Here is a 22,500-nt window from a genome sequence, read left to right as displayed (position 1 = left end):
ATTTGTTATTCATAGTTATTTAAAAGCATTTCAATTTCATTAAGAGATTTAAGTATAAATCAGTGTGATATGTTATTAAATACCTCACTAGTGGGACACTTCTCGATCTGGCCAACTATATTCTCTCTGGGCAGATGCACTAGGATGTAGGAACCGTTATCGTACATGGCCACGTTATTCCCATCAAACGTGATGACGCGCAGATCAGAGATTATAGAGCAGCGGCCTACAACACAAATGCACACAGCCACACACACACACACACACACACATCTATGAAAATGTACTTACACTCTACAATATTTGCTGATTAAACTTCAAACCAAAAGATCAAAGCAACAAGATGACTTGTCAGGGTTAAAGGAACCATATGTAAGATTGTGGCCAAAACTGGTACTGCAATCACTTTTAATTACAAATTACTGTAGAGCGGTGTATCCCCTCCCCCTCCTCCCTGACTCGAGGTTGCCAACCCAGATGCCGAAACACTACTGACTTTGTGATTAGTAGATAGGTGGAGGGTCAGGCCAAAACACAACATGCCATTACAAAACACAACAACAACATCAGTTGAGGGCTGCAACTTCACTTTTTAAATGACAATATCCTGGCCGGACTCCTGTTGTCAGTGATATAAGTATTTGAAATGAACATGATTTCTTAATGTCTAGTGACATATCAGGGCCATTTTATGATTAATTGAAATACATTTCTTACATACTGTACGGTTCCTTTAAGTATGAGTCAGCAAGTTATTTGCACAGTGTACAATACACACATGGGCCTTTACTTCAGGGCCACTATGATGGAATGTTATCAGGGGTTTGCAGCTAAAAAGCAAAACAAGTTCATGTTTGTGTGTTTGTGTGCTTTCAAGCATATAGGTTGCAGCAGGGCTTATGTGAGTGTGTGTGTGTGTGTGTGTTCATGCAGGGGCATCTCTATTGTAGCAAGCAGGTTACAGTAAGGTTGTGTGTGTGTGTGTGTGTGTGTGTTTGTGTGTGTTTGTGTGTGTGTTGTGTTCATACAGGGGCATCTCCACTGTGGGCAGCAGGGGTCTGTGTTGGTCTGGATGGGCATGCCCAGCAGGTTACAGTAGGGCTGGCTGACGTTGTTCCTGCAGTGCTGAGATGCATTGTGCAGCATCAGCTGCCCGTTAAAGCAGATATATTCACTGCACTCATCCACTCGCACAGAGTACGGAGGCTGCAGAGGGACAAAACACATGCACACAACACTCTAAACAAGTTTTGCATGATAACATACACCACCAGATAGATAAAGTGGTTGCTAAGTAGTAGTAACATAACATAGTAATTTACACATAAAATGGATGTGTGGTCTTGCATTTTTGTGTGTGTGTGTGTGTGTGTGTGTGTGTGTGTGTGTGTGTGTGTGTGTGTGTGTGTGTGTGTTAGTGTGTGTGTCTGTTCTTACTGTGCAAGGTGCAGTGGGAAGGAGAAAAGGGGGAATCATGGTTTCCACAGCAACAGCTTTGGGTGTGGTGGGAGCGGAGGTGATGGTTGGTGTGGTCACCGACTCGGTGGGTTGCCGTGTCGTCACAGCAACAGTGGGAGTCTCAGTCACCTCAGGAAGAGTGGTGGTCTCCACAGGTCCCGTCGTACGCATTGTTGTTGTTGTGGTTGTCGTGGAAACAGAAGTAGTAGTAGGGGGTCGCGTTGTGGTCTGCACTGTGGTGATAGTGGGTGTGGTCTGTGTCACCATGGTTACATGTGCCGTAGTGGTTGTAGGAGGAAGTGTTGTCGTCGTCGTGACAGCAGAGGTGGTACTGGGAGGGTGCGTGGTCTGGGCGGTGGAGAGGCGGGCGGTGGTGATTGGCTGAAGAAGCGTGGTGGGCGTGGCTGTGTCTGAGGATGGTGGGGTGATGGATGGGGTGGGTCGTGGAGGTGGAGGTTGGGTGGAGGCAGCAGAGCTCAGAGCCTCTGCCCCAGGAGGAGTGCTCCTCTCTGGGGTAGAGGTCACTGGGCTCCTTGGGGTGGAGGGAGAGCGGGTGGTGGTGGTGGTGGAGGAGCTGGTGGGAGCAGGAGTAGTGCGATTTGACCTCGTCACAAACATGTAGGAGGTAGGAGTTGGGGGGACAGTGGTACCTACACATACACACATGCACACACACACAGACAGACAAAAATTTATACAAACACGCATACACACACATACAGAGACACAACAACACAGAATAATACAACACACTCTCATATGGATGTCATGTGTTTGATGGTGAAGTATAATGATGAGGTTCTACTCCAGGATTATTGGATTATGATTGAACATAAGAGAGGCCTACCTCGGTCTATGTGAAAGAGACAGGCGTTCCGCGATTCTGGTACATAAATTTGCAGGAATTTTGGCAGTGAGAAAGGGTCTACACTACAGACTCCTTGTGCTCATTATCTTGCTTGATTAAGATAATTACACTCAATTATCACCATGACAATCATGTACTCAGACAGCTACTCATCTGGCCCTGATATGGCTCTGATCTGGCTCTGATATGTCCCTGATATGGCTCTCATATGGCTCTGATTTGGCCCTGTTGCTCTATTCATCTTGTTTGACCTAAAGACAAGCATGTTCTGCTTGGGTAACATTGAGTTGAGTTGGTTAGATGTGGTAACTCAGGCGGCCATGTTTTTTATTTTGAAAAGAGTCTTACTTTATCCAGAATTCATTGCACTATAGTTCCACTTCAGATAGTCAAGAGCTTAACTGCTTTGTGCAACGGTTTAATTTTGATGTCTATATGAAGTCCGACTATCTACTATATCTCTAAGCTATATAGTCAAAGTCTGAATATCTACTATATCTAAGCTATAGTCAAAGTCTATTTTTGTGAAACCGGCCCCTGACTCTGAGCGGACTCTGACTCTGGTCCTGATCTGACCTAGATAGAGTCCAGAGGCAACTGCTGTCAGTCTGATGTAATGATATAATGTGTAATAAATGAGAGAATGATATTATGTGTAATAAATGAGAGCACTCTTGATGAATATGAATGATTGACTAATTGACTGATTGAGAACAACTGATGTGGATAATAAAGACCATGAGAGTGGTATTGATGATGGTGATTATTATGAAATTCCGAATGATGATTGTAATGAAGATGATGATGGTGGTGGTGGTGATGAAGATTACTCACAGTCCTCCATGTACACGCAGCGTCTTGTCACCTCATCCAGAACCATGTTCTTCGGACAGTGTGGGAAGCAGCCCTCCACGCTACCATGGAAACACAGACATGAGATGGGTGTTTATTTGAGTGTGTGTGTGTGTGTGTGTGCGCGCGCACGAGTGTAAGTGTGTAGAGGGCTTGAGAAATTATGATGAACCACTCAGAATCCTATTTGCATGCAGTATGAAACATGAGGGGCATGCTGGCTGCGTGTGTGTGTGTGTAGGCCTAAGGTGCATATTATGTGTGTGCATGAGATGTGTTTGCAGTGTTTGTGAGTGTGTGATTTGTCTGCATGAGGTGTACAGTATGTAGGGTGTGTGTGAGGTGTGTGTGACTAGTGTGTGTGTGTGTGTGTGTGTGTGTGTGTAGGGAGTGTGTGAATAGTGTGCATAACTAGTCGTGTCTATGAACTTGCACCCTGACTGCTATTAGTGCTGCTTGATGAGTGTTTTTGTGCATGTGTGTATGTAGGCTATGTGTGTGTGGTCAATTCCCAGCTGACTGAAGAGCAGCGAAGAGGGATGTATGTGTATCGGCAGAGAGCCGCTGAAAAGGAGACCGATAGAGAGGTTCTGTGCAGGATAGCCTGCTCACACAGCCTGATAGTTCTGCTTTATCTTCTTATCAACACAATAAATAAAACTTTCGCTAACTTGACGCAAGAGGGAGAAAGGGCTTTGATAAATATGCAAATCTTTACGCAATGTGGGTGAATGTATAGAGCGCTCTGGCTCGGTAGCCTGCAAGTCAGCTCACCGCAGTCATTTCTAAGGGACGCGGGGACTGAGAAGTGAAGCGCTGCAGGCGCACAGTGCAGGCTGCTGGAGAGCACAGCAAAGAAAGTATTCAAACAGCAATAGCATGCGCTTTTTGAGATCACACTACAGTAATCAGCCCGGCCCCACCGGGAATCTTCCCGACTCTCCCTATTGCCACTCCACTAGGCTACTGCACACAGGTGCAGAATATTCTGGACAATGCTTGGGTGTTCGCACAGGCTATAGCCTAGGCCTATAACAATATTATCCACCGTGTTCAATAACGAGAATGTCTTAAACCGAGCTTAAAATAGAATTTGATTGAGTCGTGTAAACAAGCATAGCCTATTTTCTAGTTTCGTTTAGTTTCATTATCTTGAATAACGTGATCATTTCATGTAATAACGTGATATATATCTTGTAAAAACGTAAAAACATCATATCTTGAAATAACATGATATTTTTACGTTAAAAGTAAAAATATCAGTATCATGAAATAACGTGATAATTTCATGTAGGCCTAATAACGTGATACATATCTTGTTAAAACGTGAAAAAGATATTGTTATAACAAGAAACTTTTCACGTAATTACGTAATACTGAGCCTTTTTATTTATTTTAGTGTGGCAGCAATACGTCTCCGTACGTTTCCGTAGATGAGCGATTGTAAACGACAGATCAGAGCTACTGTAGTGTGGGGATGGAGTTTGCTAAATATTTTAGAAAGGAAACTGATAAGTCGTACAAGTGTATTATTGCTACAAAACAACTAGATACAATGTACAATGTAGACCATGTGGTGACACTGTTTCAGCGAGTAGCCTAAAGATTCATTTTGGAATCTAAAAAGACACATTTTGCGGAAACATGAGAGTGTGCTAAGGAGAGCAAAGAAAAACGTAAGCAATTTGAATATGCTTCATGAAGTAGAAGGATGAAAATAAAACTTAGATGCTAACCCTGTATTCTTTAGGCAGTTAATCCCACTGATCCCTTTAGTTATACTGTATACGCTTATGTGTATTGACGTTGCCAAGCTTGTTTGTTGATGCACTATCAGTGTTGCATTTTAAAGGGGACACCAGGCAAGCCTGATGCTTTTTCTCTACGAAACTCCCCCTCGCTCGGTCTGAAGCTCTTTTCCTTTTCTTTGCGTCTTCCGTCAATGGTTTTCACTGCTTCTTCGCCGGCTCTGCCATTATACACACGTTTGCAACAATCTCTAGAGTTTCGTTAGCCTGCCTCTGTGCTGTAAACTAATCCTGCTTCGGTCGGCGGGTAGGATACACCGAACTTGCAAGTGGGATATTCCTCCTACAGGCAGTAGGGGCGGGCGAGAGAGCCTTCATTCGCCCCGTAATAAGTCATTTAACCATATACCGACTAACGAAGATGATTAATTAACACGAAAACGTTGCCTGGTGTCCCTTTAAAATAAATCTTCTATGAGTGAAATTGCCGTTGCTCTTACAGTAGTTCTTTGGGATTTAAGTTTTCTGTTTAAGGTGACAATTTGGCTTGTATTTTTTTCTCCCTCTTTAAAACTGGAGCGAGCGTGGAGCAATTTTAATGGCAGGATGATTTTTAAGTGAAGCGGGGAGCGAAATTGATTGGAGCGACCTGACGCGAATTTGAGCGCAGGAGCGGCCGAGTAAACAGCCACCTATGTAAGGTATGTTGAATTGGTCTCGTGCCGTGGCAGCACTTTTTTCCCTCTAGTTTCATATAATATTTTCCTTGCGCACAAAGCTTTGACACCGGCTTAAAGGGCTTTTTGTCTCTACCCACCTCCTCTATCCAAGACCAGCGTAATTTATTCTTTATACCTTTATCGACAAGTTTGGTGTCTTCCCCTGGCTTCATAAAGTTGCACTCTATAACTTTGGCTACGTTTTGCGTTGCCAGTGTGTGAAACACAAAAGAAATTTGCACGTGAGATCACACAAACGCGAACCTGATTTTTTTTCCCGCAGACACGTCGGTATGCCAGAGCGCTATCAGGCCTGTGAATAAACGGCTCTGACGGCAGTATCTTTGCACCATGGGATGTCGTTTTCAAATAATGCCCGTCAACATTGCATTTTATTATTATTGTTTTTATGTGTTGTGTATTTTTTTTATATGAACATACAGTATAAAAATGCGTTGGTCTCGAGGACTCGGTCTGAAATTACGAGTCCTTCTCCTCCCACTGTGGTCCGAGACCGAGTCAAGAGCGAGTCTTTGAAGGAACGAGTCCGAGACCGAGTCAAGACCGAGTCTTTGAAGGAACAAGTCCGAGACGAGTCCGAGAAAGCAGAAATCGGTTTCGAGACCGGTCGTCTCGAGTACTACATCACTAGTGTGAGGTGCAGTGTTTGGAATAACGCCGTTTAAAAGAACGGAGTTAAGTAACAACGTTATTTTTTCAGTAACGGGGTAATCTAACTAATTACTTTTCCCGTCGTTACAACGGCTTTAACGTTACTGGACGTTAAATGCGGTGCGTTACTATGCATTGATTGAATAAACTGTATAATCCAAACGCACCCCTGGCTCACAGCTAGTGAGGAGGTGGGTTAATAACGACGTAAGCTATTGGCTGATTGGCTAAGGCAGAGTCATGTTTCATGGTAGCCAATCAGAGCCAGTGTTTTTACACATTTGCCAGCACACGCACCACACACACACAACAGCTAAATAGAGATTCGACGAAACAGCAGAGGTCTGGAGCAATCCGAAGAAAAGTTGGCATTTTCAAGGTGGAGATATAAGCAATACTTCAAATTCATTGTGGTCAGGGGCAAGAATGTGCATGTAATGTGTACGTTATGTCCAGGAGCAAGACTTTGTCGACATCTGTTGTAAGCAACTCTCATTTAATGAAGCATCTCACACACGCATCTAAAGCTAGTGGCCAAAAACACTGATACCTCCACCACAGATGATAGCTCGCCATCCACTAGCAAAGAAGGACTCGGAGCAAAGTCCTCCAAGCAGCAAAAGCTAGATCTTTCTGCCTCACAACAAAAACCTATGACACAGGCTGAAGTCAACCGTAGGTCTGTTGATGTGCAATATCTTGAATTTCCCCTTTGGGATCAATAAAGTATCTATCTATCTATCTATCTATCTATCTATCTATCTAATACAGTAAATATCGAAAGTTATGTAGCCTAGCCTACAAACACCTGTCTGGTCTACTCATTTCAACTGGCTGCCTTGAACTGACTGACATATAGCAACTTTTTTTTTTAACAGTAACGCAAATAGTTACTTTCCCTGGTAACAAGTTACTCTTATCATAGAGTAATTCAGTTACTAACTCAGTTACTTTTTGGAAAAAGTAGTGAGTAACTGTAACTAATTCCTTTTTTAAAGTAACATTCCCAACACTGGTGAGGTGTAAGGTGTGTGTGGTTAGTGTGTGTGTATGTGTGTGTGTGTGTGTGTGTGTGTGTGTGTGAGGTGTAAGGTGTGTGTGGTTAGTGTGTGTGTGGTGTGTGTGAGGTGTGTGTTTCTAGACTGTTCTCACGGGGGCAGAAAGAGGCAGCGAGTGGCGTCAGGGTCACCGCATGTCCTCACACATGGACTGGAACAGGAGTGGAACTTCCACTCACACATCAGACGGTGCGGGATCAACAGACTGCTCTCTGGAAGACACACACACACACACACAGACACACCAGACACACACACACACACACACACACACACACACACACACACACACATACAGACAGACAGACACACACACACACACACACACACACACACACAGACACACCAGACACACAAACACACACACACACACACACACACAGACAGACACACACACACACACACACACACACACACACACTGTATACATCAACAAATAACACGTACAGAAACATATGCACAGATAAATAAGTTTGTTTTCATACTGTATAACTGTGTGTGCATGTGAAAGCAAGTGTTTGACTTTGTACTTTGTGTGGAGGTGTGTGTGTGTGTGTGTGTGTGTGTCTTACCCTCCATGGTGAAGCTGCTGCTGCCCTTAAAGGCGAGTGTGTTGTCGTAGCTCTGTGCTTGTGCTGCCGTGTGTGTGAGGGAGAGAAATACACCCTTCTGCCCCAGAAGCTCGAACGAGGATCGCCGCGGCAACCACAGGCCCTGGTGATGGATAAAAGAGGCCCGGAGCCCAAACTCCGCCCCTACAGTCCAACGCTCCAGTCGCAGCGTGCGGCTTTCTGTGACACTGAGGAAGTAGTTGGGACGTTCTGCAGACTCCAAGGAGACAACTGGTAGACCTTCACACACGCACACATACACACACACACACACACATATAGACACGCGCATGCACATTATGCGTGAATATACACATACCATCACAGGCAAACACAACAACATTTACACACAGTTAAAACCGTGTGTGAGTGTGTGCATTCTTGTTTGTGTGTGCCGTATGCTGTATATGAATGTGTGTACAGAGCAGCACATACGTGAGGCTCGATCTTTATGCAGTCCTGCGGTGACCATGAAGTTGAAGACGGCTGCGGACTGTGTCTGTATTTGTAAGCCGGCCCTGAGCAGAGGAAACACCTCTCCACTGCTCACGTTCGCCCCAAACACACAGTCAGAGTCATTAGCAGCGCCACTCCACAGTGTGTAGGGTCCATCCCCAAGCTCTGTGTACCCATACATACACAGACACAGACACACACACATGCACACAAACACACACATGCACACAAACACATGCACACACACACACACACACACACACACACAAGAAGAGCATACATACCAAAAAACAAAGAATATTTCATTTCACAAGGCAGTTATTTTAATTTTTTGACTATTATGTCAGTGGCTGCTGTTGCATACCTTGGTTGTAATATTCACAGTCATTAGCTGAAAAAGAAAATTACAGAAAAGTTAACTCATAACTACTAAAAACAAAACGTTAATTTTTAGTCATTTTTACCATTTTACCGTGTGTGAAGTGAAGTGCATGCTTTATGATTATGTACGTAGGAGTGGGGAAGGGAGTAGGAAAATATAGTGTGTGTGTGTGTGTGTGTTTGATGGTGTGTGTGTGTGTGTGTGTTTGAGGGTGTGATATCTATGCATACTAACGGCAAACTGTAGGAGACCTCCAGCGAATAGCGATCCCATTTTGGCAGCATTTGTGTGCATACGCAGCAATGCTTGTACACAGGCACTCGCAGTCCCCCCCGCGGTTACAGTTGCAGGTGTCCGTCAGGCAGTTCCTGTAGAACCAGGTCACATCCACCTGCCACAAAACAGGGGGGTCACTCACATGGGCAGGAATCTAAGTTTTATTCAGTAAGGTGGAATTTTTCTACGAACATCTGATATAGGGTCCAACCCCCAGGTAGCCATTTAAGCCCATACAATGCCAATTAAAACCCAATAAACAATGCCAATAAAGCCATGACCCTGTTTTTTCTATTAACACCAAAGGGATGTCAGTTGATTTGCTGTAAGGTCCACTTTTGTATTTTAAGATAACTAACGTAAACACACATTCCAGATGGTCTCCAGAGGTAAGCCTGGGAAAGCAGTGTGTGTGTGTGTGTGTGTGTGTGTGTGTGTGTGTGTGTGTGTGTGTGTGTGCGTGTCTGTATGCGTATGTGTGTGCGCGCGGCTGTGTCTGTATGTGTATGTGTATGTGTATGTGTATGTGTGTGTGTGTGCATTGAGAGTCTATAGAAACTGGGTCGAGATAGCTAACGGCAAAAAGGCTTTTTAGTGATGTCTTCGTTAGATGTCTGCAGGAGAGAAAGGCTACTGCACTCACGTCCAATTACCCCCAATTGGGGCCGGCTCTCAGATAGGGTGATGGACAACACAGATACTGCAGAGAGCTATAGCTAAGGAGGTCAGAACACCGTCTGCCAGAGACACTGGAGGTCAAGTCGGGGAAATCCAAAGCAACCTCTTAGAGATCAGAGTGCAGTTAGCATTGGGTTACACACACTCACTCTCACACACACACACACACACACACACACACACACACACACACACACACACACACACACACACACACACACACATACACACACACATACACACACACACACACATACACACACCTTGGAAATAGTTGTGGAGAGGATGATAAAAGAGGCTATAGTGTTCTTCCAGTGTGACTACAGTTTGTGTGCATGGTATGTGGCTGTGTGTTGGTTGTGTGTGTGGTGTTTCTCTCTCTCTCTCTCTCTCTCTCTCTCCCTCTCTGTCTCTCTCTCACTGTGTGTGTGTGTGTGTGTGTGTGTGTGTGTGTTTACTACTGAAGTAACTAAAGTATGTGGCTCATTCTGTGTCATATCATAACACAGGCTGGACGAGGATACAAGGTACATACTGTAAAATGTCAAGATGCAGAGGAAACATAAAACACACTCAGAGGGGATACAGTAGTACACTGAGCACAAAGTGAAGACCAAGTATAGAGAAAAAGACAACTAAAAACAGGGAAAATAAAGAGGCAGTGCAAGTAGTAGCAGGGGGCTGAGAGGAGAGCTAAGCTAAAAAGATGTGTTTTTAACCGAGTTTTAAAAGTGGATATAGTTGTGCTTTGGCGCATCACAAGTGGCAGGGCATTCCACAGCTTAGGACCTGCCACACTGAAGGCCCTGTCACCTATGGAGCGAAGCTGAGATGTGGGGACTGCTAAAAGACATGTATCTGTAGAGCGAAGGGTGTGGGATTGAAGGTATGCGGTGAGGAGGTCTGATAGATAGAATGGGGCCAGATTATGTAGGGATTTATAGACAAGGAGAAGGATTTTGTATTGAATGCGGTAGTGGACAGGAAGCCAATGCAACTGCTGGTGGATGGGAGTAATGTGATCCCAGGGCCTGGTGCGGGTGAGTAGCCTTGCAGCAGAATTTTGGACATACTGCAGCCTATTTAGGGTTTTTGCTGGGATGCCGTAAAGTAGAGCAGTAGTCTAGCCAGATGTAATGAATGCATGTAGGCCTGTGTTTCTGCTGCAGATGAGTTGAGAGAGGGGCTTGGAGATGCTTTTGAAATGGAAGAAAGACGTTCTGGTGATATTTTTTATATGTGACTCGAAAGAGAGAGTAGGTTCCAGGATTACGCCCAGATTTCTAACTTCAGCAGAGGTTGTAGTGAAATAGCTGGCGATAGATTGCTGCAGATGTTCTAGATTTTTCAGAATGTTAGGGATGGAAATGAGAATAGCTTCTGTCTTATCTTGATTGAGCTTGAGGAAATTTTGAGTCATCCAGTTGTTAATGGCATTTAAGCAGCTGACCAGGTTGGATAATGATAATGTGTGAGCAGGCTTAGCGTGAATGTAAGTCTGAGTGTTGCCCACATAACAGTGGAAATTTAACCCGTAATGTTGTATTATGTGGCCAAGGGGAAGGATGTAGATTATGAACAGCAGGGGGCCCAGGACAGAAACCTGGGGGACACCATGTGGGAGGGGTGAATTTGGAGATCTGAAATTCCCAATTTAAACAAACTGTTCTCTGTTAGTGAGGTATGATTTGAACCAGGACAGTGGAACACCAGTGATACCAAGCAAGGTTTCTAACCGAGTCAGTAGGTGGTTGTGGCAAATGGTATCAAAGGCAGCTGTGAGGTTGAGGAGGATGAGAATGCTGACATGGCCTGAGTCAGCAGCTAATAGCAGGTCGTTGACTACCTTAACCAGGGCAGTCTCAGTACTGTGCATGGCCCTGAAACCAGACTGAAACCACAGTAATGAAGAGGAATGACTGAAGAATTTGGTGGCAGTCCATCATGAGTGTGGAGGGGGGTGGGTCTGGGATGCCAGATACCACTGTTGAGCCTTCTGGAGGTGTTGTGGGTCTAATTCAATGAAGATGCCTGCTTGATAACCCCAGTGAAATGCTCTTGAAGGCTATTCCGTTTGTGGTGTTTTAGCCCACTAAGGTTGATTTGTTAGTGATTTTGTTTTTGACTGTTACTAATCGGTTTGGTTGTGCTTGGCCGCTGTGTGAAATCCTCTATCTGTAGCACTAGGAATTTAACATCTCTCCTGTGTGGATTTTGTATAAATGTAGTGTTCAAAGTGCCAAATGTTCTACATTCATAAATAAATGCACAAAGTTATACAACAACAACAACAACAACAACACATTACACTTATATAACGCTTTTCCCGATGTGATGCACGAGTGATGCACGGCAGCCATTATGCGCCAGACTGCCACACGCCAGAATGCCACACACCACACTACCTATGTGTAATATTTATCTATGGTACAACATTGGCACACTAAATTGCCATACAATGAGCTACTTCCACATACATTTTCATAATCCTACTTGCTACCCAACAACAACAACCTTATCTGATTTGCCACGAAATGACCCATGTGTGTTCCTGGGCACATCAGTGCATATGAGTGTGTGTGTGTGTGTGTGTGTGTGTGTGTGTGTGTGTGTGTGTGTGTGTGTGTGTGTGTGAGCATAGAGGTGACAGATGAGAAGATGGCAGTGCTGGGCAGCCTATTCTCCGCTGCTGTGGGTAAGAGATGCCCTTTTCTCCAGGGTACCAAAGAAGATCTATTATCTTAACACACCCCCACAGCAGAGACCTGGGGATGGGTCTGACTTCCTCTCAGGGGAACAAATTAAAGCGTGACACCCCAGAGACAAACAGCCGTCTAAGGGGTGACATTTTCCCAGGTATGCACACAAACAAAGCACCACACCGATGGAGAGAGAGGGAGGGGTGTTAGGCTAAGAGGGCTACAGAGAAGAGTAACAACCTAAGTGAACCCTGAGACTGAAGAGCTGATGTACTAAGGCATTAGCTTTATTTCCTTTATTTGCGTCTTAAAACACGGCATTGTATGTACGAACAGACCTCACATGAGTGAAAGTGCATTTTGTCGGCCACTGGAGAGTTGTCAGACAAGCTGCGCTTTTTCTTACTCGCTCATGCATTCATGGGAAGGGGGATGGAGAAGTAGGAGTATTGCGCAGAAACATGGGAGAAGTGCTGAGAGTGAGTGATTAGGAATTTTGGCATATGTATGAAAAAAACATCTGTTTCCGCCTTTTAAAAGCAGGTGTAATCCAGACTGTGGTTAGAAGACATTAGTAGGAGAAACCTTCAGAAACAACAGAACCATTATTCAGAGCACATATTCTGCCTCTATGAACCATGTCGAAGGCAACTTTACTTTTGTTTACTTTCTGATGCCTTAATTTCACTATTTCACATCTTCCCTTTGCTTGCTATTAAATAAAGTCTCTGATTGCATCTGTCATAGCCTACAGTGTAGCTGTGAGTACAATTACTGCCCTGTTGTTTGTTGACGTCTTATCATGTATTGTGTTTTTTCATGGTCGCTAAACTTTTGATTTGAATTGTTGCCTTCAGTTGAATGAAGTGACTGAATGATATGGCACAATAAATAAATGTTGGTTACCTGATGAAATGAATGCTTCATAAATTCCACATAATACGGAACATACAAAGGTGCTAATTACGTGTCCTGCGTACGTACACAGAAGGGTTGAGTGAAAAGAAGGGGTTGGATTGATCATGGGGAGCGAGGTGGAGAGAGGAGGAACTCACCACGTTGTGGCAGGCGGCGAAGACATCGCTGTAGAGGAGCCCACACTCGCGCTTAGCGTACGGCTGCCGGCTCAAGTCCCCCTCACACGGCCTCTTCACCAGAACATCACTCTCACACTACAGGAAACACACACACACACACACACACACACACACACACACACACACAATGTTACACAAACACACACACACACACACACACACACACACAATGTTACACACACACAGCCCCCTCTCCTGCTGCCCAGAATACCACTGTGGTAAGCTTTCATGCTCATCTAAACACCCACCCACACACACGCATAAAGACACACACACACACACACACACACACACCCCTCACTCTCTCACCTGTCCCAGGGCCCAGCTGTCTCCAAAGGCCTGTGGGTTGCTAACCTCCATATGTCCAGCTGTGGTCATGTCATTCACCGTCTCCATGTCAAAGTTCCCACACAGGCCACTCAGCTGACCCTACACACACACACACACACACACACGCACACACACACACAAACAAACAAACAAACAAATATATACAGGTATTTTCTCTATAGGCTAGAATATAAGAAACTACTGAACAGAACAAGGGTGTGTGTGTTATTGCTTGTTGAGGTTCAGAGGGCTCACCTTCCACTGCGGTCCAGCTCGTATGTGTATGGTGGTTTTGCGGTCCCAGAGCACGGTCAGGTCCTGGTTAGGGAAGTGGATCGCTGTGTAATACCCGGCCTGCCAGAGCTCAAATTCAAAGCCTCGGCCAATCACAGTCGAGGAGCTCTGAGACAGAACCAGATCAGCACATCAGTCAGACCCAAAAATACTCAAGTCTAACTCACACCCTGTACATCATACACAAACACACTCCCCTGTCCAACACACACCTACATGCTCACAACTATGGATCACACACAAACACACTCCCCTGTCCAACACACACCTACATGCTCACAACTATGGATCACACACAAACACACTCCCCTGTCCAACATACACCTACATGCTTACAACTCTGGATCACACATGAACTCACAACCCTCTCCAACCCTCACACCTGCACGCTCGCTACTTTATCTAAAGCCAATGGAAAACATCACACCAGGCCGAATCAAACCATGGTCAAACCATTTCAAATGAAAAGGTATACAGATCATTAAAAGGTACTGCAGCTGCTAAACTACAGTCAGACCACTTCAGATCAGTAATGCATATGACAAAAGGTTTGAAAGAATACGTTGACCATTATTACAAAGTGTTAGGATAATATAAGCCCTTTGGAAGAGAAAAAGTGCTATCAAAATCTTCTTTGTTCCCCCTCCAATGCACTGAGACATTTGGTCCCTGTCCATGTTGTGTCCAGCTGGTACCCCTAATGTCAAGACTAAGCTCATTTGAGATCTTGGACAGCAGTAGCCCGCTCACTTGTAGCCCGCGCACAGCACACAAATTATATATCGTTTATTTATTCCACAGCTGTACTTCACTGGGGAAATTCAAAGCACTCTGACTAGAGTGTCACTACTGGGATATGTCAGCTCTCTTCAGACAGACACAACTGAGGAGGGGTTAACAGGTCTACAGAGGAGTGTGTGTGTCTCACCGGTTTGCCCGAGTTGTCGCTGAAGTAGATCTTAGTGAGGCCCATGTAGATCTGCAGGTACTTCATGCAAACGATGCCGCTCTCGTAGCAGTCCTTGTTCTGAGCCATAATGGCCACCTCTGTGCCTCCCACACTCTGCAAAACAAACACCAAGCAGTGCAACTGCAGCAGCAGCACAAAGGACTCAAAACTCAGCACAGCATAGAGAGAGAGAGAGGGAGGGAGGGAGAGAGAGAGAGAGAGAGAGAGTGTGTGAGAGAGAGACCAAGCTAAAAACACAGTGTGGCCTGCCACAGGAGAGAAACACATAGGGCTCATAGAGGGACAGGTTAAACATCTGCAAAGTTATTATGTGGTATTTATGATCTCAGTTACCAAACTCAGCATCAGGAATAAGGAATGTGGCTCAAGTGTCATACATACATAGGCCCCAGGATATAACACCCTGGGTACCACAGTAGGCCATACTGCTAGAAATGCTAGAATGTAAAACTGGATGTCAAACTGATCCTACTATAAAATACTGTGTAAAAGGGAGGAGGAATGTAAGAAAGGGAGTGAAAATGTAAGCCAGACAGAGAGAGGGATAGAGAGAGAGAGAGGAAGAGAAAGTGGGAGAGGGAGAGGGAGAGGGAGAGGGATAGAATGAGGCAGAGAAAAGAGGCAGAAAAACTCAGAGAGGTCTGGTCCCTTGGGTAGATCATTGCAGTCCTCTGAGAACTACTACCCTTTAAAATATCCCACTCGTTTTCCCCTTTATCACACATAATTACACTCGCCTTACACACACCCACACACACGCATACATACACACACATATTCACCCATACACACACACACACACACACACACACACACACACACACACACACACACACATATTCACCCATACACACACACACACACATACACACACACACACACACATACACACACATATTCACCCATACACACACACACACACATACACACACACACACACACACACACATACACACACATATTTACCCATACACACACACACACACACACACACACACAAATATGTACAACAATAATATGTACAACATACTTCCATTTACACCCCCCCCTCCTACTCATAAGAATGGCATGAGACGTTGACATGTTGTAGGTCTGTGTTTAACAAACGTCACAGCTCAAAGGTTCTACTTCAAAGATGTAACCGACACACATACACACACACACACACACACACACACACACACACACACACACACACACACACACACACACACTCGAAAAAGGGTAAGAATATACACCCAGACATGGTTGCACAACACATGAACACACATACAAAAGACACAAAGAAACACATTTACATTCAACAATCTTAACAAACACACAGAGTGTGCTTAAAGTTATGTGTGTGCACACACACACACGTGTGCACACACAGACACACACACACACACACACACACACACACACACACACACACACACACACACACACACACACACAGTGTTCCTTAAAGTGATCTGATTGAGGAACAGGTTGCTCTTTGTTGGGTGAGTGTGTGTGCCCTTCTTGTCCCCTGGAGCTGACATTCAGTGGAGTAGCGTTACCTCAAGGCTGCCTAATTAAAAATCCCCTCTGATTTTCCCAAGATTAAGAGCAGCAGACCCACACGGATCCCTTTACTCGCCATTCAATCTCCCAGAGGAGGAGGGGGGGGGGCAGAGAGAGAGACAGGGAGAGGGAGAAGGAGAAAGTGAGGGAGGAGAGAGGCCGAGAGAGAGAGAGAGAAAGAGTGAGGGTCAGAGAGAGTGAGAGAGAATGAGAGGAAGGATGGAGAAACTAAATGGAGAAGGAAAGAGAGTAAGGATGGGAGGACAAACTGTGAGGGAGAGAAAGAGGGGTGTACAGACAGAGAGAGAGAGAGAGAGAGAGAGAGAGAACAAGGACAGAATGAGGGAGCATGGACATGGAGACATGGAGTTAAAGGGACACCAGGCAAGCCTGATGCTTTTTCTCTACGAAACTCCCCCTCGCTCGGTCTGAAGCTCTTTTCCTTTTCTTTGCGTCTTCCGTCAAAGGGTTTCCGCTGCTTCTTCGCCGGCCATTACAGTATACACACACGTTTGCAACAATCGCTAGCGTTGCTTTAGCCTGCCTCTGTGCTGTGGATGCAGGATGTAAACTGATCCTGCTTCGGTCGGAGGGTACGATACACTGAACTTGCAAGCGGGATATTCTTCCTACAGGCAGTAGGGGCGGGCGAGAGAGTCTTCATTCGCCCCGTAATGAGTCATTTAACCATATACCGACTTACGAAGATGATTAATTAACACGAAAACGTTGCCTGGTGTCCCTTTAAGAAGGAGGGAGTGGAAGAGAGGGGAAGATGGGAGGAGAGGAAGAGAAGGAGAGGATGAGAGAGAGAGAGGAAGAGAGAGAGAGATGGGAGGAGAGGAAGAGAGAGAGAGGAAGAGAGAGGGAGAGGAAGAGAGAGAGAGGGAGAGAGAGGGAGATGGGAGGAGAGAGAGCTAGTGAGGAAGCTGGAAGAGGGGTGAGATGGATGGATGGATGGATGGATGGATGGATGGATAGAGGGTAGGAGGTGGAGAGAAAGGATGTTTCTTCCCCACTGTTTGTTTTGCACTCGCCTCAACCCCTCAGGACCCTGGTCCACACACACACACACACACACACACACACACACACACACCACACACACACACACACCACAATAACCAAACTAAACATCTCTGGATTATAGACTAGATAAATAATTCTAACTCACACAACTGACTATGAGACACACACAGACACAGACACACACACACACACACACACACACACACACACAGTCATCACAAAGACGAGTCCCACATCCTCTCTTCCCTAATTAGTGTCCACTATTTAGCCCTTAGTGTAGATATTCTCTTACTCTTTCTTTCTCTCTCTCTCTCTTCCTCTTGCTCCCCCTCTTCCACAGCTCTAAATGACACCATCCTTCACATCTGAGTAACTTTTTATTCTCTCTATAAAACTCAACACCCCCCCCCCTCCCAGGAGAGCTCCTGAATGAACAGAATGAGGCTGGATTCTTCCTCCATTAGGCCTTTAAGGACAACTCAAAAGGACACTCCTTTCTCTTCCTTTACTCTCTCCAAACAGTCAGATGAGTCCTCAGTGTGCCGGCCCTGAGGGGGCTCTGTGCCCCCTCTAAGCCAGGAACAGCCCAGTCCAGTCCAGCTCCTACCCTCGGCTCTGTACATGCATCAATTGATGAAGATGGTAATAAATGGCAAAGCAGAACATCATGTACTGCACAGCACACACAGCAGAGTTGAGGAGCTACTTCAGATAAACAATATCAAGAGCTTTTATGAACTATTCCATCGACGGCCCTTCATAAAACAGGACAGAACATCCAGTTACATATCCGCCATGTTCAGCATCAAGTGCCACCTCCCATTTGCTCCATTCATTTCCTCAACAGCAATTAGTTCCCTCCCTCATTACATCTCCTTTGGGACTGACCTTGACCAGATAGACCTGGCAGTCGCTGGCATAGTCGTATTCGAGGCCGTCGAAGGTGTGGTAGTGGCGGTCGCTGTAGATGGTGCAGACCGCTGGGCAGGGAGAGTAGGTGCAGTTGAAGAAGCCATGGTGGCACACACTAGAGGGCCAGAGAGACAGAGAGGGGTAAGATCACATGGGGCCAGAGAGAGAAAGAGAGAGATAGAGAGGGGTAAGATCACATTGGGACAGAGAGAGAGAGAGAGGGGTAAGATCACATGGGGACAGAGAGAGAGAGAGAGGGGTAAGATCACATTGGGACAGAGAGAGAGAGAGAGGGGTAAGATCACATGGGGACAGAGAGAGAGAGAGAGAGAGAGAGAGAGAGAGAGAGAGAGAGAGAGAGAGAGAGGGGTAAGATCACATGGGACCAGAGAGAGAGGGGTAAGATCACATTGGGACAGAGAGAGAGAGAGAGAGGTAAGATCACATGGGGACAGAGAGAGAGAGAGAGAGAGAGAGAGAGAGAGAGAGAGAGAGGGGTAAGATCACATGGGACCAGAGAGAGAGAGAGAGAGGGGTAAGATCACATGGGGACAGAGGGAGAGAGAGAGAGAGAGATAGAGAGGGGTAAGATCACATTGGGCCAGAGAGAGAGAGAGAGAGGGGTAAGATCACATGGGGACAGAGAGAGAGAGAGGGGTAAGATCACATTGGGACAGAGAGAGAGAGAGAGAGAGAGGTAAGATCACATGGGGACAGAGAGAGAGAGAGAGAGAGAGAGAGAGAGAGAGAGAGAGAGAGAGAGAGAGAGAGAGAGGGGTAAGATCACATGGGGACAGAGCTAGATGGGTATCTACAGTATAGAAATATCAGCAGCCTATGTGAAAGGTGTAAACATGTGAGGTGCCTGTATACTGTATTCTGGGGGGGGGGGGGGGGTGTTTCGATAATACACTTCAGTAAGTACACCGGCATCCACTTCAGTTAGTGGGGGGGGGGGGGTATTGAAATTATGTATGTATTATTGTACTAAATAGTGCATCATTTTACAAAATTGTGAGCTATTATTTACTAAAATGCGCACATAATATACTACATTCTATAGCCACTAGCCTACTCATTTTCTGTCTGGTGCAAAACAAGAATCATTTCGATGCAAAAACACTTGATAAAGAAATAACTGTTTGTAGCCTATTATACTCAAACCAAATAACTCTGAAAACTGAACTGGCGGATATGCTGTCATAGAAAAAAATATATTGAACATCACAGGCAGCTCCAGAAGCTCTGAATTTGGTGAACCCTTATTTTATTTCTGGCTTTTTTTTGGCTATTCTGCAGCAAGTAGGCTAGCCTATTTGTTTATCTTGCACAGATGCACTGTAAAACTCATGACAAGACATGTCATCTCACGCTACACTATCAGCGTAATATACGTGACTCGCAGTGGCTCAAACGAAAAGTGCATTCTCTGTTGGGATAATGATGACAGACAAACTGAGAGGGATAAATGACGGCAGCAAAATTTCCCTTTATTTCATACAAATCGTGTATTTTTCGTTCATAGTCTAACTTATAATACTGATCTGTCATGGATTTGCACGAGTTGATTCTCAATAATACGGAACAAAATGCATTCCGTATCAGTTCAATACGGAACACATCTTTTTCCTTGCAAATACGGGACGATTCCGTATTTTACGGAACGGTTGGCAACCCTAACTGTAAGTGTGTTAGTGATCTTTCATGATTGGCTACAGGAGTGTCCAGGTGTGTGCAGGGGCGGACTGGGACCAAAAATCGGCCCTGGCATATTTGGCCCAAGTGGCCCTCAAATCGTTCGGGCACACCTAATTAAATACACAATCTTGAATTACCCTTAAATATGCATATATTTTCAAGTGTCATGGAGCACTGAAAGTGATGTAGGCTTCACTGGCTATCACTCTGACCGATCAGAGGTAGCCATAGAGCACATGATCTCCATATTCAAGTACCCTAGGCTATAAGCAATTATCAAATAAGAGTTTCTGCTTGAATTCAAAGTATCATTTCAAATTATTCAATAGGCTACATTTAAACTATACAATGCTCAATTAACAGCAGCACCAAACAATTACTGAAGCCTATGTGTAAATAATTACCTAGATTGTCGTAGACATTAATGTAATTTATACCAGTTATCACTGTAGGACAACTGAAACAACAGGAAATAAACAGGGCTGTTGCTGGAAATATTTTATTCGGCTATAGCCTACATTGCTGGTACATTTTGTAGCCTACATTTCCGTCAGTCTACAGTCTTTTAGCCCATCTTTACCATGATAAATCTTCCAAGAATAAGATAGAACCCTTTCGACGCACTTTGAGAGACCAACCACCACTCATTCCATCGATGTTAAATTTTGGGCGTCTGACGGAAACTGATCGATCTGACCCACAATTAACGCCGATTTGACACTCTTTTGCTGTCCGGGTTTGCAAATCATTCATTTAGAAAATTTAAGTCACGCTATTTGTTATTATAATCACAGCACGGCCTTACTATGTTATCATTACCATATCATTACATTATCGCAATTAATAAGTCATCATAATCATCATCGTCAGCATGGCATGTCACACATAGCCTACCTGCTCCACCACTGAGTTCTTATTATGTAGCCTCAACTATGGGCTCTCTACACTCTCCACCACCTGCTCACTGTCCCTCTGCTGTGTATGCTTGCTTACCTCGTTTAAACTCAACTTCAACATGTTGCTGACATATGCTAGCCTACTTGCAATATTGTCTTTTTGAAGCTTCTACATTGGTGTTACTTTTGCACAATTGTCACTACCGGCATCCGCCGCAATTTCGTGTAGGCAACTTCGATTAACTTTTGATGCGCCCACAGAATCCTGGCTCCGAGCCAAAATGGGAGGAGTGGGGCCTGACGTGAGCTGTTATTGGATCAGTCGAGTGTCAATATAGAAATGTAACCAATGGGCCACTGATTGTCCTTCCTTTGGGCCGATCGTTGGCCAAAATGATTAAATTATGTAGGCTATAGCCAAAGATGGTTGATTACGAAGATACTTCATGAGAGGCCATTTCCTATCCCTGGAAATTTATGCAAATAGGGTAGCAGTACACGCCCCCGCACATTTATGCAGTGATCGGGCTCTCTTTTTAACATTGAGGTCTATGGCAGAATCCAAGAATTTCCCAGAATTTGCCAAAGCCTTATTTTTCTGAGCAATGGATGCACATTTCGGACACGGTATCATGATCTCCAAACCCTCCTCCCTATTTCAGTAGAATGTTGTGATAGTATGACCCTCCAGTCGGGAGAAAATCAACATTAATGAAGGTGTACACCAAGTTTATTTTGTACTCAGGCTTGTCTGGCGTGGAACCGAGGCGTTCAAACGTAAGTCATACGTCAGTGACACGGCCCTGTGCAGGCGGGAACTAAACCAGAGCCCGTCTCTGACTGAACTCCACTTTGCCCTCATAGACATGAACTAGGACGACCCATCTTGCTACGCATTTATTATCTTTGCTATAGCCTATTCTATCGGCCCAAAAGGTGCGTCGGCCCACCGGGAAAATGCCCGGTATGCCAAATGGCCAGTCCGCCCATGGGTGTGTGTGTAAATGGGAAAATGCCCGGTATGCCAGATGGCCAGTCCGCCCATGGGTGTGTGTGTAAATGGGAAAATGCCCGGTATGCCAGATGGCCAGTCCGCCCATGGGGGTGTGTGTAAATGTGAAAATGCCCGGTATGCCAGATGGCCAGTCCGCCCATGGGGGTGTGTGTAAATGGGAAAATGCCCGGTATGCCAGATGGCCAGTCCGCCCATGGGTGTGTGTGATGCCTATGCACGGTGCATACATGTGAG

At 45.1% G+C, this 22,500-nt stretch overlaps 1 protein-coding gene across 2 annotated transcripts in view; it reads right to left on the bottom strand.

The window, feature by feature from the left end:
* Positions 1-22,500, bottom strand: part of otogl (otogelin-like) — a 72,244-nt gene that overhangs the window by 22,199 nt on the left and 27,545 nt on the right. For both annotated transcript variants that reach the window (XM_042110553.1, XM_042110554.1), the window contains exons 25-38: positions 18,634-18,772; positions 15,127-15,261; positions 14,160-14,306; positions 13,884-14,003; positions 13,533-13,649; positions 9,059-9,215; positions 8,807-8,833; positions 8,422-8,607; positions 7,948-8,226; positions 7,470-7,587; positions 3,161-3,240; positions 1,438-2,108; positions 1,029-1,206; positions 84-226 (exon numbers count right to left, since the gene is read on the bottom strand). In XM_042110553.1, coding sequence (XP_041966487.1) covers positions 84-226; positions 1,029-1,206; positions 1,438-2,108; positions 3,161-3,240; positions 7,470-7,587; positions 7,948-8,226; positions 8,422-8,607; positions 8,807-8,833; positions 9,059-9,215; positions 13,533-13,649; positions 13,884-14,003; positions 14,160-14,306; positions 15,127-15,261; positions 18,634-18,772 — 2,497 coding nt within the window. The remainder of the gene's footprint in view (positions 1-83; positions 227-1,028; positions 1,207-1,437; positions 2,109-3,160; positions 3,241-7,469; positions 7,588-7,947; positions 8,227-8,421; positions 8,608-8,806; positions 8,834-9,058; positions 9,216-13,532; positions 13,650-13,883; positions 14,004-14,159; positions 14,307-15,126; positions 15,262-18,633; positions 18,773-22,500) is intronic.

This window comes from Alosa sapidissima, chromosome 11 (genome assembly GCF_018492685.1).
Source record: "Alosa sapidissima isolate fAloSap1 chromosome 11, fAloSap1.pri, whole genome shotgun sequence".
Classification (NCBI taxonomy): Eukaryota; Metazoa; Chordata; class Actinopteri; order Clupeiformes; family Clupeidae; genus Alosa; species Alosa sapidissima.
This window is presented reverse-complemented; position numbering and strand designations above follow the sequence as displayed.